The sequence below is a fragment of the Anabas testudineus genome, chromosome 15 (assembly GCF_900324465.2).
Source record: "Anabas testudineus chromosome 15, fAnaTes1.2, whole genome shotgun sequence".
Classification (NCBI taxonomy): domain Eukaryota; kingdom Metazoa; phylum Chordata; class Actinopteri; order Anabantiformes; family Anabantidae; genus Anabas; species Anabas testudineus.
In genome coordinates this window covers 1403647-1430934 of record NC_046624.1, presented here as the reverse complement: position 1 = coordinate 1430934, position 27288 = coordinate 1403647, and the positions used below count along the sequence as shown (strand labels likewise).

General features: G+C 38.4%; 2 protein-coding genes across 5 annotated transcripts in view; one reads left to right on the top strand and one right to left on the bottom strand.

The window, feature by feature from the left end:
• Positions 1 to 10261: 10261 nt before the first annotated feature.
• cdh1 (cadherin 1, type 1, E-cadherin (epithelial)) lies at positions 10262 to 21730 on the top strand. Its single transcript, XM_026356966.1, has 18 exons — positions 10262 to 10628; positions 11426 to 11534; positions 13960 to 14048; positions 14505 to 14666; positions 14939 to 15079; positions 15507 to 15662; positions 15994 to 16138; positions 16403 to 16575; positions 16962 to 17090; positions 17422 to 17607; positions 17816 to 18060; positions 18401 to 18543; positions 18806 to 18897; positions 19062 to 19194; positions 19352 to 19570; positions 19672 to 19802; positions 20641 to 20784; positions 20995 to 21730. The coding sequence occupies exons 1-18, from the start codon at positions 10578 to 10580 to the stop codon at positions 21205 to 21207; spliced, it is 2661 nt and encodes an 886-aa protein (XP_026212751.1). The 5' UTR covers positions 10262 to 10577; the 3' UTR covers positions 21208 to 21730.
• The window catches only part of rasgrp3 (RAS guanyl releasing protein 3 (calcium and DAG-regulated)), a 26013-nt gene continuing 20215 nt past the window's right edge, over positions 21491 to 27288 (bottom strand). For all 4 annotated transcript variants that reach the window (XM_026356970.1, XM_026356967.1, XM_026356968.1 and 1 more), the window contains 3 exons: positions 24718 to 24867; positions 24198 to 24571; positions 21491 to 23497 (listed from right to left, as the gene is read on the bottom strand). In XM_026356970.1, coding sequence (XP_026212755.1) covers positions 23489 to 23497; positions 24198 to 24571; positions 24718 to 24867 — 533 coding nt within the window. In that variant the 3' untranslated portion in view covers positions 21491 to 23488. The remainder of the gene's footprint in view (positions 23498 to 24197; positions 24572 to 24717; positions 24868 to 27288) is intronic.

Below are 27288 nucleotides of genomic sequence, written 5' to 3'. Positions count from 1 at the left end.
GGAACCATAACACCACATCCTATGCAGAATATCCACATGTCCCCTGCTGTAGTTCTGCTATGAACTTTCTGGTTGACACATTTTCTCTCTGTCTCGTGTTTTTCTCCAGAACAAAAACACACAAAACGTCAAATTAAGCCTCTAAAATAATTCTCAGATTGTCTGACAGAGCAAAGAAAAAACTCTTTGCAAGCACTCACTGAATTCTCATCCAGACTTACAGCCGGAGGAACATTTTTTTTATGAATTGTTACTTTCTCTTTTATGTGATACATACATGTATTTTGGTTCTCTTTCCTCACTGAAAGAAATAAAACAAACCTTTAGAATGATCTGCCTTAAGTCTGAGGATGATTCTTGTCTCACTGCATGTCAGTATTTAACAAAGAGGCACGATTTAACAGCATATTAGTCTTTAATACTGTACATGTCCCACACATGTCATCCGCATCTAGACTGAAATACAATGGCCTTTAATCGTCATATGTCACAATAAAATTGGTCCTCTGCATTTAACCCATCCCCCCTGGGGGGAGCCAGCATGAAGTGTCTTGCTCAAGGACACATCTGGTGTCTGTAACGGGGGTTTGAACCCCAAAACTCCTGCATCTAAGGCTAACGGTCTACCCATTGAGCCACCAGGCCGCACAGTAAGTAATCCTCAGCTAGGAACCTCTGCCTGGCTGTCAAGTACCCAAGTTTAAAGACTTCCACTGTTAACATGGGAAAATGTTTTTAGGACATAGTTCTTGAGATCTAAGAAGATAAATATGATTTGCTTAATCATGCATTCATGTAATGTATTCCCACTCTATGTACCACTGGTTCCTGGTTATGAAGTAATGTGTCAACCAGTGACGTTTATGATAAACACTGAAGACTTGCCTATAGGCCACATCCAGTTTTGGTTTTGGATTTCCTCATTGTTGATTTCTTAGCAGCCTCTCCATTTTTACCAATATACTATTTGCAGCAAACTCTAAATTCACACACACTACACATTTGTTTGTCTCATCTTTTTGTTGTGTTGTGTTATTGTGTTAGTCACACTGCGATTCAGTTTCACCTGTAGCAGCTGTCAGGTGCATAATCGGATCGGATCAGTGTTTGCATTAGAATGGAACCAGCTATTCCCTTTCACACACTGCAGTACAAGACAGGAAATGATGGCACTTCTCAAGCATAAAGCCGTGGTGCTCATACGTGGCCACTCCTCCATATGTCTACAACAGACAAGTCCGTCTCCATCAGCTGATGTCACAGCAGCTTGATCAACAATTCCTGTTTATTTGTGAGTTACTGTAACTTGAAATAGGACTACTATAAGATAAGGTAACTATAAGATAAGGTAACCTAGAACAAGGTGTCATCTGTGTAACAAGGCAAGACGAGGCATGAGAGGGAAAGCACTCCTTCAACAGTTTCAGTCTGACTTCCTTCTATCAGAGCATGACCAACAGACCCATCAAATGACTCACAGTGCCTCAGGAAAATAACACCACACATACACACAAGGCAAAAAACTAAGTAGCATAGTGGGAGAGAATCAGAGTATCATATGAATCACTCGTGTGTATCCCGTTCTCTTCATTTGTCAAGTGTGATTAGAAATAGTATAAATTAATCACTCTTTTTCCTGTCTTGCCAGTTTCTTTATGTGCGTCAGTATTTGATAAAAGATAAGTTTCTATTGTTGCGATCATCTTAAAACATATTGCACAATGCTACACAGCACATAGCTGTTGTCTGGACATTTTGCACGAGGAGTCATCTGTGGGGAAAACTTCAAGTTACAGTATGCCATGTACAAGTTAGTTGGTCTATTAGGTTTTGCAAATGCCTGTAAACTCGTTGCATTGTTTACGAACAGGCCTGTTTTTCCGACTGCAGAGTGCAGAGAGGCTGCACTTCTAGCACACTGTGTTTTCAGCTAAGGCTACTAATAGTGTAACATGCAGATGTTTAGCAGGTATAATATTTACTAGTATACTGTCATCATTTAGCACATTAGCATGCGAACAATTAGCATGAAACATAAGCCCTAGGCCATTTGTTGTATTACGTCATTTAAAGAACATTACAGTTTAGAATTTATATGCAGTAACACTGACATTCAAATTATTGACTGATGAGATCTGCAGCTATTCAAAAGCTGTTCCTATACATGGGTTAGGGACAGGGTTATATGAGAACAATGTCTCCACAGTTTGTTGCATTTATTAAACAGATTAAAATATGTTAAAATGTTGATTATTATATTTATGTTTCATAGCTTTCACACAGTATATAATGTTCTGCTTGTTTTGTTAAATACATGTTTTTGTTAAAAAGTCAAATGCATGTAAATTTAAAAAAAAAATTCAATTGCATTGTTTTTGCATAGAGAGGAATAAAAGATTTGAAAAAATCTTGACTGAGGTTCTCATACTTCATGAGTGAAAGGATTAATACTTATGTCTTTGGATTTGTTTTTCTTCCCTCTTGTTGTTTTCTTAGATCTTGCTTTGGATCTTTATATCTTGAATCTTGTGTTTTCATTTGATTGCAGCTGTAATATTTTTTTCGGTCTGTTTGGTCAACAGATGGATTTTACTTAATTTTTTCTTTTACTACATTACATTCATTTGAAATCTTTAGTTATTGGTTCATTTTCAGACATACTATAGTGATAGTAGTACTGTATGTATAGTAGTTCAAACAGTTTTTCTTATTAGATGTATGAAAAAAAAAACAGAATCAACAAATGTACAAACTATATTTTCAGGTAACACAGGACATTTACTTCCTTTAGCTTTCCCTAAAGTTAATGATGTGAGTACTTCTTACACCAATGTGTAAATGTGCTATAAATAAACTTGACAAGACTTGTCTTGTAATCCCTGCTCCAGAAACCAAGCACCTAAATGTATCCAGTACAGAGGAGGAATTGTTTATATCATCAGAACACAAAACATGAACATATAACTTTTACAAATTATCCAGAAGCCAACACGTGTTTGATTGTTCTGTGAACAAAATAGCATGTAAAGGCCTGTGTTGGTGCTTGTTGTGCTTTCAGTTAACAACACTGTGTTATAGTTGTGAACAAAGGTGAATATAAGCCTTGCTAACCTGTAAACAACCTACTGAGTATGCTTTCTATTATAAAGCAAGGTCTGCAGAAGATTTGTCCAACACAACTGTGAGTCACAATGCCACTGCTTGGATTTGAGAGTTTGACTCAATTGAATTCTATCATTGACAGTGACAGGACAAACTTCTGAAGACTTGTGTATGATCATATTTGGCAGTTTTTGTACCTCATTACTAATTTAGATTGTGATGTTTAAGCAAATGATCAATGCACAAGATTTCTTGTTCTGTTTTCTAACATAACAGGACACAACAGTGATTTTAATTACTATTTAAGACCACTGCTGGTTCTGGCTTTAACTATTTTATTTAGGGAAATTATTTTTTGAGATATTGTGTTTTGTTTTGTTTGTTTTTTTTTTTTTTTTTGCAATATATCAAATAACCAAAACACTATATAGCATTGTAGTTTTAAAATATTCCCTATGATTCATGTTACTGCATATAACAGTGTGCAACGTCTAACACAGATAAGGTTTAATCTCATTTAGAGGATGTAGTTCAACATCAGGCTTCTTCCCTTGGCTGTGGGTGTTTGTACTAAACTAGGTTTTGGTAAATCAGATTATGAGTAAGAAAGGGGAACAGTGGTGAGAATGGATAATTGTGAAATAAAAAATCCCATCATGTCCTTAAGTAGACCAAAGTGGAAATGAGTTTGTACAGTTTTATACAATACAGCATGTTAATGCAATCAAAATCATACTGAAATTTGGACGTACTAAATATGTGTGTGTCGTGTGGCTGGAGGGTCCACAGACAACAGAAGGATGGAGCACTTAGCTGTCTAAGGTTTAGGAGACATTTTTGTAGTTCACTGTCTCCTGTTCATATATGCAGCGCTTTCACCAGATTTAGTTTAGTGTTAAACAAGAATGCGTTAGCACATTAACTTTAAGGGGGGGAGGTGATCTCTTTAACCCTTCCTTCCCCTCTACTCTCCCTTCTGGCACTTCAGGTGAAACCACAGCACCACACACATTCCAGGAAAACAATCATGACTGGGCCTGTCCTCGGCTAACACTCCCCTTAAGCTGATAGAATCTTAAGTCTGGTCTACACTGGTTTTAAATGTCTGGGCTTTAACGTGTGTGAGTGAGTGCATGTGAAGCTCTGATCGGAAGTAACAAGGCTTCGCTGCCATAAAGATTTCATGGGAACTAAAAGGTTATGAATGGCCTGATGATGGGCTTTTAACAGGAAGTCCAGTGTTACTGGATGGGGGGAAGTGCTTTTATGCTGCAGTCAGCTGCAGACATAGATAAACAACACTAGACTCCTCTGTAACATACAGAGAGCTTATGTGCTGACCTCCCACTGTAATCCCACTGTGTTGATAATCACTGAGCTGGAACTGATACCTGAGCACGTCTGCTAGCACACTGCTTCACTGCCACACACTCTCCGATCACTGTTCACAAATGCCAATACATTGTATTATGCATCTCTCTCATGCAAATGTGTGGAGTAGATGTGTGCTCGCCGTGGCTAACAGCTCCTCCCTAACCAACATGCAGAAAACCAGTTCGACCGGTGGAGAAATCCCCCACTGTGCACATCAGAGGCAGGTCTTACTTTTTGCCCAGGGGCACATGCAGCCACTCAAGTTTAACCAAGCAAAGTTTTTGAGCACCTCAGATCAGTCTAAGCAAATGTCATTTTTCTCCAAGGCCCACACTGACGTTTCCATCAGCCACCATCATCATATCTGGCAACATTAATTTAATTCTGTAAACAACATAGCATTTTGAAAAAGAATATTGTTGACCAGCTCTCTGACTAGAGAGCATTTTATTGATTTATTGTGGAGGGATTTGTGAAACCTCTTTCTGGACCTAGAAATGACTTTTTTGGACAATGGGTATTGATTTACATATGATAATGCTTTACATTTTAAATCATGTAATGAGGTCAACAATTAAATGGAGAAGTGACTAGTTCTGTTGTTTTGTATCCTGCAGTTTCTGGATTTCCTCACCTCTGTCAGCAGATACTAGGTTCTCTAAACATTGACCTACTGGTTAATGACTGACATGATGTCCTGTTAGTGGCCACTTCTAGGGGCCTTGAGAGAGAGACAATCTGCAGGACAGTGAGAAAGGAAAACAGACACAAAGTGAATTCTTGACAAACCATCAGATCTGAGTAAGGGAGTGTTTTCTGTAGAACCAAGGATTATAACGTATGTATGTTATGTAATAAATTAGAGCAGAAGACGTGTTCAGCCACAGTAACAGGAAATTGAATAATAGCACAGATTATGGTGTAGACTGTTTGTCAAATGTGAAAGGTCATAAAAAATAGCTCTTTGACTAGAAAGCTATGATCAAGTGGACAGCTAAACCATCTCCAAGACAAAAGATGAAAGGCCATGAGCTGTCTGGAGCTCTAGTGCCGTGACCTTGATTTAAGTTTTCATCTTTAGTCATTTACTTAATGACGCTCAACATGTGGCCAGGAGGATCTGGGAATCCAACCTGTGACCCTGCAGTTTGTGGATTTCTTTAAATTTTGATCTTGTTGAAGATTAAAAGTGCTAGAAAAGCACTTATTCTTTTGTAATTTGATTCCTGTACAGTCACTTATTGATCATAATTAGTTGGGTTATTACACACTCACACACACAGCTGTGCTTTGAGCTACATGGAAATATTAGCATGACAAACATTTACAAATTTTAGTGGTTAATGATTTACACTCATGGTTTTTCTACTTATAGCATTTTTCCTTCTTTGTTTCTTTGTCCTGTGAAGCACAGCCACATTGTAGCTTCAATTTAACAGGCTCCTTGAAACATATGCAACAACTGTTTGCTTTGCTTCTTCTGTGGCACCATCTCTCTAACTCCTGCAAACTGTCGTTTCTCATGTAATTAACCAGATTCAAGTTCATGTGAAGTTTGGGAGCTTGTTATACATTCCAGTGTGATAGTGGAAGCACACAGTGCTTGTTTGTGTACATGAGATAGAGTGAATATTTCACTTGCAGAAATTCCAAAGCGGATAAGAAGTCTGCTTGGAATAAACTTTGTCTCTTAGCTGAAACACTGTCAAGGTCAACAGGTTTACAGTATTTGTTTAGCTTGAATAAAGAGGATGGTTGAAACACTGCTATGGCTCTCTTTACTCTTTACTCCAGGTTCTAGTTTTATTGAGCTGTTAACGCATCGGTGTGATTAAATAAGAGATGAACATAGTGGTTTTAATTATTTTCAGAGGGCAGAGGAGGCCAAATGTCACCTACAGATTAAATTATCATTGTAGAAACATAAGCTGTGTCTGAACAGAAGGACATCTCCCCAACAATATACACTTTAAAATAAGGGGCAGCTAGACACAGGACAATTGCTAGTCTGGCTCTGCCCAAAGGAATCAAAGTCCACCACCATCATATCTGCAGCAAACTGTACTGTAAATATGGATATGTGCTGTGCTGTGGCTCTGAGCAATTACCAGGCAACCAAGTCACAATGTGTTAAGCGTTATTATTATTGTCTACACTGTGTGTTATTCTTGTACTGTGTTTTGTGTATTGTTGTGTGGATTATGTTACTTAATGTTTTTCTGTGTAATGGCTGCTGCAACACCAAAATTTCCCCTTGGGGATCAATAAAGTATCTATCTATCTATCATTACATTGGATAAACTGTAAGCATTACATCTCTACAGTCTTTGTGCTAAGATAAGCTAACAAGCTGCCGGTTGTGGCTTTATATATTCTCACATAACAAAATGTACAAAGTATTTCTCAGTGTCAAACATTTAATAAATCAATGTGATCTACATGGGAGGGCCACAGCAACACAGATCAGCATGACTATCCCCTGTTTTGAAACTGTAGTGGAAACAAGTCATCATGATTGCACAGCTAAGGTGGACCAAACTGGCCTAGTTGGATTTTTAAGTTTTAAGTTGAAAATTGACGACAAAAAATGGCCCCTGGAATGTGAAATATCAAATCTCTTTGAGAGAGGGGGCTGGGCTGTGCATGCTCTCAAACAACCTTAAAAGGAGCAATTAATGCCTCCTGGGTCCATGTGTCTACAAGAGTCTGTGTGATGCAAATGTCGTCATCTGCCTAGGTCTGCACGGATCTGTGTTGAAATTTGAATTCACATGGGCTGTTTTTAAAATATTCTGGTGCACACCGTAGTCCTACCTACAGTAACTAGCAACAGTATGAACAGATGTCCTCAATACACTGCAGATACATATAGTTGTGTCTAATCATACTCAGAGAGCAACCAATGAACACTGTTGGCTTTTTGGGGAAGGTCTTTTTCTAAAAGCCCCACGGACATATTGCAAGCCCACTGAGGCACCAATGCAGTAGTCTGTTGCTTCTTAAAGTCTTCTCAGTTCTTTTTGGACATTTCTGGTCCATGGATCTCTTTACAGGTAAACTACACTGCCCATCTGCAGCTTATTTATTTGGCTTTATAATAATGGAGCTGGGTTTCTGCGAAATTGATGAATAAGCTGATCGACTGAGAGTAGAGTGTCAGTCGTTGTGCTGGTGCTTAGTTAAAATCAAAGTACCAATTTTTAAAATGGTGTTATCTGGGGCTAGACTGAAAGGTTGTCAGTTGACATCCTGCATACTGGATCTACTGACTAACTGACTTCCACAGACCATATAAATAAGGTAACCATGACTGTATAGGTAATACTTGTGTTTGTCTTATGACTTTTGACATGACTTATTTGTCTTCAAAAGAGTGTGATGCCTATCTTCTGCTATTTCATCATACTAAGTGTGAAATGTGAACCACAATACAAAAATGTGACAACTCAAAGCTCCCACAGACATTAGAGGCCTGATTACAGCCATCATCATATTCAGGAAGTGAATCACTCACTCTTCAACCAGAAAAAAAAACTAACCATGTAATGGGACACCGCTCCCTGCCTTCCTCTATCTTTTCTTTGCTCCTCTGTTCCTTTCTGGTCTACATTGACACTCTTCACTGGCTAAGTGCTGGCCACTGTAAACTGACCAGGCTTTCTTCTGCCCTCTTCATCCCTACAGCTTCCCGTGGAAAGGACAGATGACTGATGGAGGGAAAGAGCAAAAGATAACATCACTTAATTGCTTTTTGAAAAGTCCCTTGTCTTTCATGCTTATTCACTCATTCACTCCAGCTGTAAAAGCATTAGATAATAAACTATATTAGAACGCCTAAAACACTTGAAAAAGCAACTGTATACTGGTAAAAGTATTTTTTTATTTTTTTTCAAAATTTAACCATGCTCAAGTACCTCAGAGAGGCATTTTGCAAAATCAAAATCACTTTTTCAATAACATGATATAAATATCTACGTTTTAAGATGTTTTTTACTGCTAAATATTTGAGTTGTTTGGAGTTTAAGTCTTACTGAGATGAGATAACTGGGGAGTATAATGAATGAACTAATGAATGACGTTTTAAAGAAATTAAACTAGGGTATTAGTAGACATCGTAGCGTGCATTGTTTGAGATGTAAAACTGTTCAGGTGCTCATTTCTGTGGCTTGTAAAGTTGTAACTGTACAAACGTATGTTTTAAACTGATGAGTGCTTCTCTTTGACAATTTCATTAGATCATCATCATCATCATCATCATCATCATCATCCTTTGCGCTTTGTTCCTTCTGCATTTGGTGCCCTCAGAAAGGACCAGAGACACAGCAGCTAACATTACATTTAACCTGCCTCCTCCTAGAATCGATGGCCAATGTTATCCAAGGTAAGCAACTTTAAATCTAGAGCTTTGTTTACACCAAAATAACATATGAGGGAATGCTGTAAACGTATTTGCAATCTGAGTCAGCTCAAACTAGCAAAAGTTAACTAACATTAGCATGGACTTGTTAGCCCCTTAGCAAGCTTTCCTGTTTCATGAACAGCTAGCGTCAACCTAGCTAGCTTAACATTAAATCAGTAATATCATATAGGTTTTCATTAGCCTTCATTATTTTTAGGTGAACACACAGAAATGAGGCTTTTTCATATTTATTTTCTATAAAATAAACTTGAGCGTAGAATGTTTTTCATTAAATACTGAGTAGCTAATTATTGTTAACGTTATTGTTATATGGTTCCTAGCTAGCATTTTTGATACAGAAAGACACTAATGGCATTGTAACTTAGTACAAGTTAAGTGTTTTTCCTGAATTGTGCAAATATTGTGAAATACTGTCATTTTTCTAAATGACAGGTCTTCTAAATTTGCATACAACAACAATCTAACTGAATAATGAATATGTATATTACGTATACTGTTTGGTTGAGTCCTCCAGGGGATCCAGCCCACTTGGTTGAGACGCAGCTATTAAAACATTAAAATTGTGAAAATCCTTCATTTCCAATTCAATTTGAGTGTTGCTGAGCAGTTAGTAGGTCTGTAGACACTCAGATTGTAGCGTACAGACTCTTAACCCACTAGTCCTGACAGTATGGGAAGGAATGAAGGAAGTGCTCTTTTCTTGGGGATTAATTATTAATGTTTATCACTGCAGAGAGTCATGTAAAGGGGTACATTAGAAACATAAGGCACTGTCTATTATATCCTATTAGCTTATGATTACTTGGATACATCATACCCAAGTGATACACTGACTAAAAGAGATTAAAAAGGACAGTTGAAAAAGCACATCATGAAGTTGTTGCCTACATATTGATTTTATGCTGGCTGCATTTGAGTGTCTTCACTAAATCTTCACTGAATCTGAATCAACAGGCAAGTCTTTGTGTTTCAATCTTGGCACGTAGATGTGAAAATACAGCATGATATCAGAGCAAAGTCTGCGCCATGACATTCTGAAATCTGTTATTCCTTACTATAATGTGAATGTATAACTTAACTAATGACTTTAGATATCAACATAGTTCACTTGATCTAGCAGCTATTTTGGTACTTATTCTTGATTAATACCATGACTAAAAAAAGACATTAACAAGAGGTGTTGTGAGTGTATTACAACATGAAGTGCGTCGTCCTTTTCCAGAATGAGTGCTTGTGTAAGAGAGAGAGGGAGGGAGGGTTACTGTTGGGGGTTGGTTAGTGATTATCAGTAAGAGGAAATGAGACAAAAAGTTGTGGAATACAGCTCCCTGCACTCAGATCCAGCCCAATACTAGTTAATAAGACCACAGCCTGAGTACGGATTATTACCTGCCGTGTATCTGCTAACAGTTGACGAGGAGGACAACAACAGAAACTGGTGGTATCTGTCTGTGCAGGTGTGGAGCTCGCATGACCATATGAGGAACCCGGAACCCGGCGCACCTGTGAGCTGACGTCATATGCGGAAAGTACCTGCAGCAACTCGCCCAGTGAGTCTCAGTTAGTGAGGAGACAAAGAAGCCACGACGACAGGTCGCTAAGGACTGTATTTTCACCTCCATTTGACTGTTTCTTTTTAAAAGCTTGACAGCGGGGACTGCTGAGACAGGATTCACGACAGATGGGGACCGCTCGGTTCGCCGTTTTGGGCCTTTTGGTGGTCGTTTTTCAGGTGAGTTTTCCGGCTTTGATTGGAACTTCTCTCCTCAAACGGTGTCTGTCCGAACTGTGAAAATGGAAGTTAATGCTGTTGTCGTACTTATTTACACCTCGTGAAACGAGATGTCTGTTATTTAGAAACTTTCGATAATAATAAAAAATTAAAGGATAACAAGTTAATGCCATTTGAGGTATTTGAGTCATAAACGTTAACATTTATTACCAACACCACATTTACTGAGGCTGTGTATCACTTTCTTCTGGGTGGAGGGAACGTCAGGTGCTAGGAGCTGGCGTCGGAGTCGACATTTTATATTACGTTTGTCGTGCATGTAAGGCTAACTTGAAGAGAACGTCTTGCATCACAACAATCGAAAACGAATTTCAAACTGTACTGTGCAGCTACAAAAAAAGGCTTTAAATCGCCATGTTAAAATGTTCCTTGTAGTCCGAGTTTCAGTGTACTCTGCTCGCACAGCGCGAGGGGCCTCGCCCTTGATGACGTCGTCGTTGTCTCAGGTGGCCGAGTTAGGTTCACACAGGTGTGAGGAAGTCGTTTTTTGAGCACACGTACACTGTGCGATGTCTAAACGTTATTTGTGTTCTGAACATTATGTCGGTGTTCATAGAGAGGTTAGACCCGGTCCACACATGATTGGCGTGTTTGGGGTCCTACCTGAACTCAACCTTCACCCTACCCTAACCAACCGTGTTTCATGATATGTGATGTTATCCTAGCCTTGCTGTACCAATAACCTACCTATGTCCATACCTGTACCAGTTATCAGTTCATAAACTTCCTCCTTCTAGGCCTCAGCTGTAGCTGAAACCCCAACATGTGTGCCTGGATTTCAGTCAGATATGTTGATTTTCAAAGTGACCAGAAAGCACCTGCGGCCAGGCACAAGACTGGGCAGAGGTAAGGACAATCCAGGAAGCTGTTCTCTCACTTACTGCCTAATGCACACAGACCATTTGTGTCCAACATTTTGTACTATTATATTTGTGTGTATGTTTTTGGCGTGTGCAATCTTGGAAGTTCAATTTAAAAGTGTAGTGTCACAATAGAAATGTCCACCAGGTTGAATAAAAATTTGTAGTGTAGATATTGTTGTAATCACAACAACAGTTGTTATTTTCTAGCATGCAGCGAACAATTATCAGCAAACATGAATGCTGTGCTCCAATGCTATGTTGTTTGCTAATGTAAGTTTGCTGATAAGTCAATTTATTATTAATTGATTGTAATTATCTTGGCACAACTGAAAACCTATATGTTTTCATGAAAAACAAAGACATTTCTAAGTGACACCTTAACCCGAGTAAAAGCAGCTGGTTTTGTGAGGTGCCCCTCTTCTGGGACGGCCTTCTGATTGTTGTTCACATTGTTCTCACATTTAGTCTAAACAACCATGCATCTCAACTTCAGTTTTTGTCTGCAGACAAAGAAAATGTCCCTGAGGTTTTCCAGGCCTTTTTTTATGCAGGGTCAAATACTGCTCAAAAAGGAGCACTTTATTTGTATTTTTCAGAGACCTGAAACATACAAGTAATACAAATAATAATTCTGGAACAGCCTTCTAAACAGCCTTCATACACACCACAAATCCACATGGATTTGAAATAAACACAAAACAATCAAGATGTGATCGAAGTGTAGACGTCCAGCTTTATTTTAAGAGGTTTCACAAAAATATGGCATTTACCATTTAGGGATTACAGTCACTTTTACCTCCATTTTGACCTAACTGTATATCTAGTTTTCATTGGACTCTGACTTTCATAACTGTAGTTTTGTATATTTGTGTTTACTGATGCTGTTGAAAAAATGAAATTATATAAAATAATATAATTATTATATTATTATATTTTAACTATAATATAGACATTTCAGATATCTAGCCACACACTTTAATGTGATCAAGTGTTTGGTTGTAATTTCTTAGCAAGTCTAACACAACAACAGCTAAGCTGTTTAATAGAAACACTTTCCCACTGTCATGTTCTTGTAACCATACGAGACAGAAAGAAACAAATGGCAGCAGTCAGCTGTGAACTCAAACTTGACTATTCTTTATAACCTGATTGCTGGCTTATGTTCCCCTCATTCTGGTCATCCTGGTCACTGACTTTATCTACTTTTTGGAGAAAGGCAGGCTTTACATGTGTAAACACAGCTGGAACATAGACAATCAACTTTTTTTTTTATCATTATTATCTAATAATTATTTATATATAAACACATCTGCTAAATAACTAATTTAATTTAGATTGTTGTAGTAATTACAAATTGTAAATGTCAAACAATCTTATGTAAAGCAACCCTAACCCTTAATTAGGATTTTTCTTTTTTTACTCAGCGAAGTACTAAAACAATAACGGTAACTGCTCTGTGTAATGAAAGCTATAATGTAATGTTAGCTAAGCATAATTTCAAAATTGCTAAAACATACTGGATTGAAAAAGGAAAACATAAATATTGGTATACGCCGAAAGGGTGTAGTTCTTTAGTGTACTAATAAAGTTAACCCTGGCAGGGCCTATCTGAAAGCTGTGACATTAGTGCTTTATTTTGTGATGGACAGTAACTGTAACAATCGCAGAAACGCCTCACACATGGTATAATTGGACTTCAAAGATTATCACAACTTGAACAGTCTGTTTTTCCATTTTCTAGAACTATAGCCTAGTCCTGACAGGTCTTATTGCTCTTAATTGTTATGTTTGATCAGTCATCAGTCATTTCCTGGGTGTGTAGCTTGGTGAAGGATCTCTACGTCACCTACAAAAGGCAAATCTGTCTTTCTGCTTTTGAAATCAGAAACTGTGCTAAACAAAACAACCATAATCGTGCACCCAGTTGAGACAGAGTTTGAAGGGTTATGTATATAAACCCTGCTGTGGTTTATGCATATAACTCTTTAAATATTTTCAAGTTATATCAAGTTGCTTTTTTCTCTTGTTCTTTACTTGGTCAGCAGCAAACCTCAGTAGTTCAAGACTGCTGCTGTCTTTGTTTTAGACACGGACAGCAGTTTTATGATTATGAACGTAACTTGTGTGTAGCCTTATTACCATTATTACTGCCTCTAGCTGCAGTGTGTCATTGAAATTTGTCATGTTAGGAAAAAATGTAATGGAAGGTTGTGCCACCTACAGTCCACCTCTAAATTGTAAATTAATCACGTCAGAGGTGCATTTTTAAACTGTCAGTGTTGATGACACTTCCTATGATTAGAAAAAAAAAAGACATTTTCTAGAATGTTGTCTAATTTTTGTTTAATGACAGCTAATATAATGTATGTCCTGTAATTGTAATGAATAACTATTCTTTCCCATCACAGTGGGCTTTACTGACTGCACAGACCGCACAAGGTTTGTTTTCAGCAATGACGACAGCCGTTTCATGGTACAGACTGATGGCATGCTAACAGTGAGTACATTTGTTTAGATGATAGTTTCTTATGCTTGAATTTGCAATATTCTATTATAATCATTTTCTATATGAGTTAAAATGGCTCACAATGTACACAATAGTAGTAGGGAAATTAGTTTTAGCCCTGTAAAGGGTGTATGGTTTGCTGAGGTGCAGTAACGAAACACATTTGACTGTTAAACATAGCTAAAAGGAGCTAGCCTTACACATCTTAGTGGAAAGTCATAAAACTGTACCTTTACATTTACATTTTAGTCATTTAGCAGATGCTTTTATCCAAAGCGACTTACAAGTCATTACAAGGTACAAAGGTAGGCAGGGTGAGCGTGAGGAGGTCTTGCCTAAGGACCCCTACTGGTGTGAGGCCGCCCTACCTTAAGTTTGGCTCTGTCCACATTTGATGTTATATTGGCCTTGACTGAGTGTTTTTTATTTAATTTGTTCCTCATTTAGGTAAAGAGACCTGTTACCCTTCATGAAGGCCACTGGGACTTATCTGTCCACTCCTGGGATTCGCAAGGTCACAGGACCACGGTTCCTGTCAGGATACTGTACCAGAGGCATCATCATGAAGACCATAAACATAAGCAGCACCTTACTGAAATGGACTCAGAGGTAGGACTAGATATATTATAGAAGCTGAACTTAAACAAGCACTTAGAAACTTATAACTGCTCTGCATCACATGTATCAGGTTGCTGTTTGTTACGGGTTTGCACACTGACATTGACAAACACTGCCCCTATGTGGGTGTGCATGAATAAGGAATTATACTTGTTAATTGTTGGATTTTGGGATCTGAAAATATTTTAAGGTTAATGCCTACAGTATTTAATTACATAATTACATAATTAATTTAACCACTCCCTGTGTATATGTTTTTGCAGAATGTCAATGATCCACAGGTGCCCGTTCTGTATTTTCCTAAATCTGGTGAAGGGCAGAGGAGGAGGAAAAGAGAATGGGTTATTCCTGACATCAATGTTCCCGAGAATAACAGAGGACCATTTCCTCTAAAAATATCTCAAGTAAGGGAAACTACAGCTCTTTGTGACTGAGAATTATTTATTGAACAGTGTTTTGAATGTTTGCCTCTGCAAAGAAAGTTTCATATTGGCCTAAAGTTTGACAGGGACAGTTTGGCACTGCTCCCTAAATTCAAAGTGAATTATTTATTACTAGCAAAGTTGATTTCTTATGAGAATAGCTGAATTAATGGAAAGTCTCAGGTACGCCATAGTGATGATGCAGTAATGCAACACTGTTGTCCAGTGATCATAAAAGATCAGAGCTTATTAAAAGAATGTAGAATTCTGTTTCTGTACCTTTTGCACTACTTCTTTACTGTACTTAAAATTGATTTACAGTATGAAACTGTTGCTGTAGTCACTGAAAGAGGTATAACTGACTTTTTTTTTTTTTTTCTTTTTCTTTCTCATTATTGCTCTTGTTCAGATCCGTTCGAGTGAAGATAAAATAAAGAAAATCTACTACAGCATCACTGGTCCAGGAGCTGATCAGCCTCCTGCAGGCCTTTTCACCATGGACAGACTCACGGGTGTTTTGTATGTCACACAACCACTGGACAGAGAGAAGCAGGCCAAGTACATGGTAAGAACCCTCTCTGTTTATTTCTGTTTTATATGCAATCCAGTAAAACAGAGCTGCATTAAATGTTGCTTGACATGTTCATTTAACTTTGAAACTGTGCTCTAGTTATTGTGGTGGTTGAAATGTGGGGAGAAAATCTGTCAACCTCATTGTCATGTGTAGAAGAGTATTCTTCTTTTTATTCTTTCTTCTTCAGCTTAAACATTGGCTTCCATATATTTCAGGATTTTGCTTTGATTCAGCTACATGCATATTGTACCCATTATTGATGGATATGTTTTATTATTGTATATATCCTAATATATTTGTATGATACTTTGTTTGTCCACAGTTTCAAGCACATGCTGTAGCAGAAAGTTCAGGAAATGCAGAGGAACCCATGGAAATAATAGTGAATGTAATAGATCAGAATGACAACAAACCTGTGTTCAGTCAAGACACTTACCTGGGAGATGTTCCTGAGTCCTCATTGGCAGGTATTCAGTGGATTTTAATTAAGACTGAAAATGTGTTATATTTTGCTTTACAAGAGAACAGATGGCCAGAACTGTTGTTGGTTAACACATCTTTCACTCTGCAAAATACTCTAGTTCTGTATGGATGAGTTAATACTATTTGATGAAGAAGAAAAGTCTTGCACCTGCAAGACTCAGCTTTGACTTTATAAATGTTTTAACTGCTATAAAAATTTTGAGAAATGAATTAATTTTAATTTTCTCTCATGAATTCCCGCTCCCCAGGTTTTGAGGTGATTACAGTTACGGCCACAGATGCTGATGAACCAAACACTGACAACTCAGATATTCGCTACCGTATTATAAGCCAGCACCCACAGTTGCCCAGTGACTTCCTCTTTGTCATCAACCCAGTAACTGGGGTCATCAGAGTCAATACTCCTGGGCTTGACAGAGAGGTGAATACTTTTGAAACATTGTTTCTTAGTTGATTTTGCTCAAATAGGCCAAATGTTTTATGAACATAAGAACCTCACTAAGACCAGTCTATTGTTTAAAATACCTGTGTCCATTCTGCATTTTGGGTAACAAAATCTCTGTACAGCACTAACACTGCAGCTGAGAAGTTGTTCTCTGCTGTTGTTAACAGCACACTTGGTTACTTGTGCTCGCAACCAAGCAAGCTTATGTATATTAATCACATAATGACGGAGGTCCATTTTAACTCCTGAAAAGAACAGTTTCCTGGAATCTTAGACACTGTGAACCTACCTTTTAATGTCAGCAGAATATTTAATTAATTCTGTGGATGAGTTAAACTTGGTGTCTGTGTTTCTTCCAACAGAAATACCCCCAGTACACTCTGGTCGTACATGCAGTAGACGGGATGGGTGAAGGGTCGCATGGAGAAGCCAAAGTAATCCTTACTGTAACGGATAGCAACGACAATGCTCCTCTATACAATCAGCCCACTGTAAGTACAGAATACTTGACCTGGAAAATGTACTTAAGAATGTAGGAATGAATATATATTTTGGTTATGTAATAGATTTTTGGCAGTAACAACTGATTCAGCACATCATATGTACACTAAGTCTTTTTGATGTTAGTGAGCATTTTCTGGCTTCGAATGAGTGAACTCTAAGATACAATTCTGTAACTACGGAGATGAACTGCACTATGGTCTCTGAGACAGATTATGAAGTTGAGGCTTATTTGTTTTTTGTTGTTTTTGTTTCTGTAATTAGTTGGAAACATCCTTTTGTCTTCTGTTTGACGTTAACATACCTTTTTGCTTCTCTCAGTATGAAGCAGATGTGGAAGAAAATCAGGTGGGCGTTGTGGTCACCACAATGTCAGTAACAGATGGTGATGAGCCACATACCCCAGCCTGGAATGCCAAGTTTAAGATTGTTAGTGGTGATCCTGGAGGACTTTTCAATGTGACAACAGGAAGTAACAAACAGGAAGGAATCATTACTACCGCTAAGGTAAAGTAAAACAAAAAGAGTCAAATTCAAGTGCTTCTGTCAGTTCAATTTATATTATAGAAATTTACATTTTGGTTTCCTTTTGTAGTTGATAAAAACTTACTTCTTTTTTTTTTCGATGAACAATTTAATTGTTGGTAAAAGCATAATTTAAAATTTGTAGAATTAATTTGGATTAAATTAATATGCTGTCCCTCTTTTCAACCAGGGTCTTGACTTTGAGAAGAATAGCAAACACACCCTTTTAGTTGCAGTAGAGAATGAGGTTCCTTTTGCTGTTCCTCTGCCCACTTCCACTGCCACAGTTGTGGTCATTGTGAAGGATGTTAATGAACCTCCAGTCTTCGATCCAGTAACAAAGGTTGTTTCAAAACCGGAGAATATTCCTGTCAACAGTGAAGTGACGACGTACACTGCGACTGACCCAGATACTGCCCGCAAACAGACTGTCACGTAAGATCAAACTGATGAAAGCCAAAACTTGTGACTTGAAAGATGCATTTAAATGATCACTGCAATAGATATTTCAAAATAAACACACTTACAATGAGACTGCTAATTCCCTAACTTGTTAGGAATTTTTAGTACATCCTGTCAACACCTAAGTAAAATACACTAAAATATGAAATGTCTCTTCCTTAAATTGCACATGTCAATGCTAAACACAAAGAACACATTTATTTGCTATAAAATTAAATATTTAATTTTATCAATTCTTTGAGGTCCACAGCATGGTTAGTTGTAATCTGCTTGCTTTCATAGCATTTACATCTTCGTGTTTTGTCACGTCCAGGTATAAAATAATTAGTGACCCTGCAGGCTGGCTGAATGTGAGCAAGGACAAAGGTGTGATAAGGGTGAAAAGCCTCATGGACAGAGAATCTGACTTTGTCAGGGACAGCAAGTACACAGCTCTTATTGGTGCATATGACAATGGTAAGCATGACTTGCTGTGGTACATTTGAAAATTAAATGTACTAACATGACATTTCAATGATGTCTTGTTAAAGGCAATGGGACACCCAAAGTTATTTGAGACAAGACTTTTTATGGCTTGTGTGTTAAACCAAATGTTTGTTTTCATTATGTCTATTACATTTCTGCTTAGTATTTCTGGATTCACTACTTAAGGGGGGAAAAGTAATTTAAATATCTTTGTTGCATTTTCCTGATGTTTTTGTAAATGCAATTTTATCAGATGAGGCCTCAGCCACTGGAACTGGTACATTAGTCATTCAACTTGAAGATTTCAATGACAATGCACCAGTCATTGAGGATCGTTCAATTAAGGTGCGTTTCCTTTACCAAAATCTGAACAGTTGTCATTGGTTTAATCACTTTTAGTACACTCAAGTTTATAGTGTAGAATTTGTAATCTGGGTGTGAGTTTTACATTTTCAGAGTAATTAACTTCATCAGTATAAAAAACACTTTCGTCTGGTTTTGTTTCCCAGATATGCAACAAGGATCCTGCTGAAACGTTGCTCACTGTAACAGATAAAGATGGACCGGGCAATGCTGCTCCCTACGCTGTCTCTTTACAGGGCACATCAAAGACCAATTGGACTGCTAGGATGAATGGCTCCAGTATGTGCATTATTAATATATGATTGAAAAAGAAACCCTGTTTATTTTGGTGTTAATTTGTAGGTGAAAAACAACTTTAAACTATTTGTGGGAAAATGGCAGGCATAAAGTTGCCTGATACTTTTGCAGTGTTATATAGTAACATTTTATTTTGCAGGAACTGGCATTATCTTGAATTTGGCAACTGAGCTGCCCAGTGGAGAATACCTTGTGGTCCTGAGGGTTGCAGACAACCAGGGCCTGGAGCAGGACAGCACTGTGCAGGCTACAGTGTGCGACTGCAGAGGGGCAGATGCGATCTGTCAAGATCGAATTGTAACTGTCGGTGGCCTGCCTATGATCCTAGGAATTCTGGGAGGCATCTTGTTGCTGCTCAGTGAGTTTGGTTTTGGATTATTCATATAGATAGATGGATGGATGAGCAGGAAACAGTTGGACTTGTGGATTGTTGGATTAAGTTTTGATTTCTATGTTCAGTGCTGCTGCTGCTGCTGCTGTTGTTTGCGAGACGGAGAAAAGGAGAGAAAAGAGAACCTCTGCTGCAGGATGACGATATCAGGGACAACATATATAAATATGATGAAGAGGGAGGTGGAGAGGATGATCAGGTAATAAAGACTGGCTTTTAAAGATTTATGTTACTACAGTACCCTGTTTTATATTAGCAAAAAAAAAAACCTGTTGTCATTTCATGTTATTCTTTGTGGTTGTAATCCCAGAGGAGAATGAACCGAAGTTATGACCTGGAAATGGAGATTATCACTGGGTGTCGTGTCCTGACTTCTTGTCTTTTCTGAAATATAAAAAAAAAACCCTTTTTAACAGTCCAAATCCTATTGCTCTAATCTGACCCTGCTAGGAGTTACACTAGCCAGCACAGGCCTATTCAATTGTCTGAATGAGGAGTACATGCAAGAGTCAACCAACATTAACATTGGACTATACAACATGACTCATTGTGCAGAATTTAGTCGCATCTCGTCTGGACTACTGCAATGTCTTACTGAGGGGTTACCAGCATGCACCATCATACCCCTCCAGATGATAAAAAATGCAACACTGTCTCATTTTTGATCAGCCAAAAATGACACATTGACACACCACAATGGTGGAATGACCCATCCATCTCTGTCTGCTCAGCTGCCTCACTCTGAATTATTAAAAACTTGCTGAAAACAGAACCCCTCTGAATCTTTCTCTGCAGTTAAAACCTTTTTATAAAATACCCCATGATACTGAAACGGCTCTTCCTAGAGTACTTGACTTTTAAAGTTCTTCTCGTTGGCTTAGATATTTAGCTTGCTTTGTAGCTCACTTGTAAGTGGCTTTAGATAAAATCATTTGTCAAATTAGTTAATGTAAATGTCAACATATGATTACCATAGCTAGAATTAACTGGTATTTTTACCAGCTTAATGAGTAACCCATACGTGTGTTTTCCCGCAGGACTATGATCTGAGTGTTCTTCACCGTGGTCTGGACAACCGGCCTGAGGTATTTAGGAACGATGTGGTGCCAAACTTCATGCCAGCTCCACAGTACCGGCCTCGTCCCGCCAACCCAGAGGAAATTGGCAACTTTATTGATGATGTGAGTCTGATTTGAAAAGCTCATCCGAACAGAGTTTAACATGGTTTAGACTCATTTATCACTCCATTATAACCAAATGATAGTGATCTTCTAAGCTGTCAACACAAGCTAAATAAGATTCAATTCATTAGAACACTCTAACTTCCTAGACTTGATATAAAAAACCTGACATTCTATGATATCAGAACCTGTATCCTTCGTTCGTTTCAGAACCTGAAGGCAGCAGATAATGACCCCACAGCGCCCCCCTATGACTCACTGCTGGTGTTTGACTATGAGGGAGGTGGCTCTGACGCAGGAAGCCTCTCCTCGCTGAACTCATCGAGCAGTGGAGACCAGGACTACAACTGCCTCAGTGAATGGGGACCCCGCTTCAAGAAACTGGCCGACATGTACGGTGGAGGAGAAGATGACATGATGTAAATGTACCACAGAACAAACGTTGAGAGGTGGACGCACATATGGCTGTGTGAAAGAATGCAAACATGAACTGATGAGTGTATCCTAGGGAAATGAAATCTAAACCAGAAATAATTAGGCTCATACATGTTTTTCTTGTGCATGTGTGGTTTGTGCCACTGCTCTGGGGCCAAAGGATGAGTTTGTTTTGTCTTTTTTTTTAAAAATACAGGAGTTTGCCATTTTGAATGGTTAAGCTCAGTATCTGTCTTTTAGATCTCTTTTTGACTCTTTTTTTTTGTTTGTTTTTTTTTTTTGTTTTGTTTTTTTTCTTGAGCCAGTTGTTCAGTATGTTTTCTGTATTTCATGCAGATATGAGCCTGGATTGTACAGTCGCTTAGTGGGTGATTGGACTCACACATGCTTGCAGTTGCACTGACAATATTGAAATTTTGGCAATTCATGGTACTTTTTTTTTCGGACTAGTTTGTACGACTGCTACAGGTAATTTTTGTTTTGTATTTCTGTTAGAGAAGGTAATTACAAATGAGGTGAAATCCAAGAAGTCAATCAACAGCCATCACCTGACTTTGTAGGCGTTGATCAATAATATAAATAAATGCTTTGTTTTTTATATATATATCTGTTCAGCTGACATCTTTATCTCAAAATACTTATAGTTGCCTCCAAAGGTACTTTATTGCAAATACTTGAGCTTGAGTTTTTATAAAATAATCTTAATAAAATGATTGATTCATGAGTGGTCTCTTATTTTGGAAATGGGTATATTAGACATCCAGAATTAAAGCACCAGTAGTGACAGGACATTTCCTCAATTTTTAAAGTTAAGTGCAAATTGTTTCCATTAATTAAGATTGATGTAACTGAAAAACAGTTTATAGCCAATGAGCATAAAAACTTCCAAATAGACCACGTGTCCCATGCAGTAGTTAATTTGTGCTTGATTTCTTGCCTTTTGTTTTTGGTGTCAGTTTTAAGCTCATTCTGTTGCTCTCTGTCATTGAAGTTTGGTGATGCTGAGAAGACAGACATCTGTTTGCAGATGCAGACAGTTCTCTCAGGCAGTTTTTACTCATGGTGACTGAGTCAGAAATAGCCCTGTGCATAGATCAGATGACATACTTTTATACAACATAAGAGGAAGATCCATAATAAACCCCTTATCAACTAACATAGCTAACAATGATTGGAAATGTGGAACTATAGGGAATGTAGAGAAAAAAGTAGATTATCCATGACTAGTTTCAGTCTGACCAAAAATAAAAAATAATTTAAATATGATTTATTGTGGCATCATGTCCAATTATTTGGACCTAGACTGTGGGTGTACAATAATTTTACAAGATTCAAAGTTTATAAAGGTTGAAACAGACCCAAAGACTATTTTTATACAAACTCTGAAATAATTGTACTTTGAACATATGGTATTTAATAATGACAATGTGTGCTTACATTAGAAGGAATCAGAAATGTATTGTGCAGTGTATGGTGTATTATATTTCACTATTATTTTGTTTTTGTTTTTGTGATTTTATTTTATTTTTTTAGTTCCAGGTTTTGTAGAAACAGCAACAACATAGTTTCACTTTTCCCAGTGATAAAGCAAAAACCCTCCTTTGCAGTCTGAAAAAAAAAGGTTTTGCAACAGTTGTATGTTGTTGTACAATGGTAGCGTTAACCACACTGTAGTTATCTAATAAAGTAGTAATAAATACATGTAAAAACTGTTAGCAGAGAATATCAACATGGTTGATCATGATCCAGAGTTTTGTAGAATTCACCATTCACATGCTGTCTGGTTGTAAGGTTGGATGCTTTTAATATTCACATCCATGTTTACTTTTATTTACACCGCATACAAATACCTACACTCTCCAGTATCCAGCATGCATTTTCAATTTTGAAACTGACTGTTGTAAAGAAATTGGCCATCGGTGGTCCTCTGAACTAAAGCTGGTCTATAAATGTTACTTATCACTTTGTTATACATGCTCTTTTTAAGTTCAGCCTGGACCAAAACTGAACCCTGTGCTGAAATGTTATTCTATGTGATTCATGACTACATGAGTCCACGATCCACTGAGCTCCTGTTCCTGGTCTCAGCTACGACTCATCCACACAGGGCTGTCTGTGCACAAGTCTAGAGAGGACATGATAACTCCAGATCACTGAGGGGGGACCTCAGGCAGCCCAGCACCTCTTCCAGACAGAAAAGATTCCTGCTCCCTGTAGCTGCCAGGGGCTTTCTGGACCCTCGGTAATGGCCCTCACCACCATGACTAAGTCAGCTGTCCTGGAGGGGAGGGGGAGAAGTATTTGGTCATATGCCACTTCACTTATCATGCTTTAGTTCTTTCTACCTGTGTCTTACAAGACAATAAAAAAAAAAATCTCCGCAAGATTGAGCAAAAGTCAAAGGAAAAAAAGGAAAACATTTAACATATACCTGCCACAGTTAGACATAATATCGAAAGGGGCACTGTGGCATCTAGTGGTAAGGTTGGAGATTACAACCATCTGAATATGGAATCATGAAACCTCTGGAAAGATGTTACATAATCATGCTGAAAAATGTTCAAATATTCAATAAAGGTCACATTTATTCTATGAGACATTAAAATGGTCTTTAAATGATCTGATCGTATGGCTAAGGTGCAAACTGATGCAAAACAAGGAACATGGTGGTCGAGTAGTTTAGTTTCAGCTGCAAACCTTGCAGCCTGTCTTCCACTAGCAATTGCTATCCTCACACTCTCAGTAGGTTTTGATTCTGTAATAAATTCCTACAATTTCTTTGTTATTTTCTTAAAAGCATCACTGGTGTGAGATTATTTTGTTGCTTGGAGCTGCTGGCAAAGTTGTGGCTTCCATTCTGATGTCTGATGTAAAATGCTTCCACCTCCACAGTTTACTTTTAGTCAGAGTCACATTAATGTTGTCTCATCATGACTATAGTAGTATTTGATTATGTTGTCTCAAACATCAACATTTACCTTCCCTCTGTGTGGAATCCCATTCTGCACAAGATCTGCTGACACGTCTGCTTTCTGAGACTTCACGCTGCACTGGGAGGAAACCTCCTGGTGCTGCCCTTCATTCTGGTTTTCCCAACAGGCAAAACCTTTATTTTTAGAAGTCTTCCTGTGAGTCCTGTATTTCATTTTGGGGAAGGTGTGAGAGCCGCCATCTGAGACCACCCAGCTGTGTTCGGGCCACAGGGGCTCTGTCTGGGTTGCCTGGCTGGTGGTGGCCCTCTGCAGGCGCACAGAGATTCTCTGGGCAGAACCGGTCATCAGGGTGATGGACTGAGTGTCCAGAGCCGGACCTGTGGACGTGATATCTGGGAACTCAAAGACCTCGTCCTCGTCTGAAGGAGAGAACACAGATTATGAAGAAAGGAATTAGTTTATGGCACATTCAGGCCTCGTGTACAATACATTTGCTCTAAAGTTATAAGACCTTTACTGATTATGGTTATTGATGCTTTGTTCAGAAAATGTAGGTGAAAGTCACCTTTACAGGCGGGCAGTGTGGGGCTGCTGGGCAGAGAGCTGTGGGTCAGTCTGGAAGGGGAAACACTGCCTATGGAGCTGGAGCGGATCAGCTTCCTACAGGCCAGAACTAGCAGTTCCCGACATTGTTTGTGACAGTTAACGCCACAATCTGTAAAGTAAATCAAGGTCAGTTTCTGTTCAGATTAAATGGAAGCTTAAAGACAAACAGATGATTCTTGTCTCAAGTGGTCGAAAGTCATTCACAGTACATTTACACATTTACAGTTCAGAGGGAAATATTGTATTCTTTACTCCACTAGCTCATAATTGAGTAATGGCAACTGAACTTCTTCTTAGGCTGATATATTTCACTACTCATCCATCCATCCATTTTTCTAACCACTTGTCCTCTTCACTACTCAAGTAGCTTCTGCAGTCTGAGGATAGTTGGTTAGAGACCACAAATTCTCCTCCAGGTTTCACTTCACCAGTCCTGAGGTGTTACTCCTCATGTGCTGTTCCATCCTCCAGTGTAGTGGCTGTTTTGTTTCTCCAATGTACAGCTCAGAGCATTCTTCACTGCATTTGGATATACACTATATAGCTCATCTTTTGTTTTGGAGTCTGGTCTTTTGGGTGGACGAGTCTCTGACTGAGTGTGTTAGTGAGTTTGAAGTGGACATGCAGTGTTTTCCCTAAAATCCTTTTCAGCTTCTCAGACACTCCAGCCATGTAAGGAATGACCAGGGTTTTGTGTAGGGACTGTTTCCTTGTCTTCTTTTCTGGAGCAGGATGCTGCCTGGTTGAAGGCCCACTTCACATGTCTTGAAAGTTGTCTTCAGGTTCTGTCCTTCTTCTTTTTGGCTTCTGCGGATATGGGGATATTTTGCACTCTATGGTTGAGGGTCTTGATGACTCCTAGTTTGTCTTGTAGTGGATGATGTGAGTCAAACAAAAGATGAAGTGAGAGTATGTGGTTTTCAGGCACAGGTCCCGGAACAAGCAGATCTGGTCTGGGCTGAGGTTGCTTCTGGTGCTGAGGGAGCTGTCTTCTTCCAGTCTTCTCCTTACAGATGTTAAAGCATCAGTGGTGGAGATGCTGGTAAAAGGGAGAAGTGATATCAAAGAATACTATGGTGTAATCAGTATCCAGTTTCAGGTCCCTGACCTTAGTAGCAAACTTTTATGAATTGTGGATGTGGTGGTCCATGTGTCCAACTAGTGGTGCCAAGATAATGGCCAGGTATTTGGCAATATTGTAGGTTACAGAGTTATTTGCTACTGACTATGGGCCTGAGGGAAGGCTTCTTCTTTGTGTATCTTTGGAAGTCCATAAAGGCAAAGGCTGGTTTTCCCAGGATACAAATGGTAATATGCATTTTTCAATTCTAGATGTTTTAAGCAGTCTTTCACCTTCTTTTTGTAGTTGTTGGCCGGGTTTCTTTTCAGTTTTTCTATATGCGTATTTGTCTTCCAGGAGTGAGATTACCTTTTTATGGTAATCTGCATGGTTAAGGATGACAGTGCATCTTTCTTTGTCCGCAGGCACGATGGTGATAGTTTCTTCCCTGCAAAATGAAGTAAAGGAAATTCTCTCCTGCTTGGTTAAGTTGGGATCTGGCGGTTGTGCACTAGAAAGGGCTACAGAGACTTTGAGTCGTAATAGCTCTGCTTCTGCCACTGGTAGGTTGTTGTTTTAGATGGCGGACTCTGTAGCTGTAATAAAGTCCACAATAGGAACCTCTTTTAAGGGGGAATTTGTTATGGATGAAGCAGCTGTCAGTACGTAAAGGGTTAAAATCAGCTCAAACTTTACCTGCTGCTGTTTTGTTTCATATTTACTAATGGTTTGTTTCCATACCTTTCACCTCACAAATGTGAAATAAGGTTTCTCTGCTCAGTTGGTGAATATAAAAAAATGAAATAGGTTGGGGTTGTAGAGTTTAGTATAAAATTCTGTATACAGTTATATTTTGTAAGGTCTTAAACCTTAAACCCTGTAAAGTGCCTCGAGATGACTTCTGTTGTGATTTGGCACTATCCAAATAAAATTTATTGACAATGAATGTTGATAACTTTTCGTTGACAATGTTCAATTCAATTTCAATTTAATTTTAACCAGAGAGGCTAAACGTGAGGCTCTCAAATGAATTCAAACTATGTTTAGGTCTGGGGCTGATTAATAAACTTGAGTGGAAGATTGCTGCTACTCCTCCACCCAGACCTGTGCTTCTAGTAACATGATAATTCAGATGGACATAGTCATCCTGCTGCAGCCAATTCAGAAATCCTCTTTTTGAATGAATGAAATTAATTTAGCAAGACCTGAACAAAAAACCTGTAATCTGATTTATAAGACACATGTAGAAGAAATCCAAACAATGCATCAAGTTTAAATAGTAGTACGTTTAAAATACATGTTTCAAATTTGTGTTAACCCGTAACTCAGTTGAATTGACGCCCAGAGAAGTCACTTCTAGTAGTGTACTGCCACTTTTGGAGTTTTCTGTTCTTTTTAAAACTCAATTAAAGACTTTGAGGTGGTAAGTATTTTTGGCTGAGTATTTAAGTTCCAGCCACCTCAGCTTGT

Coding starts and splice junctions, on each gene's coding strand:
- cdh1 (XM_026356966.1), top strand. CDS start 10,578: ATGGGGACCGCTCGGTTCGCCGTTTTGGGCCTTTTGGTGGTCGTTTTT. Junction 18,898..19,061: donor TTGAGGATCGTTCAATTAAG/GTGCGTTTCCTT, acceptor TTTGTTTCCCAG/ATATGCAACAAGGATCCTGC. Junction 20,785..20,994: donor TTGGCAACTTTATTGATGAT/GTGAGTCTGATT, acceptor CGTTCGTTTCAG/AACCTGAAGGCAGCAGATAA.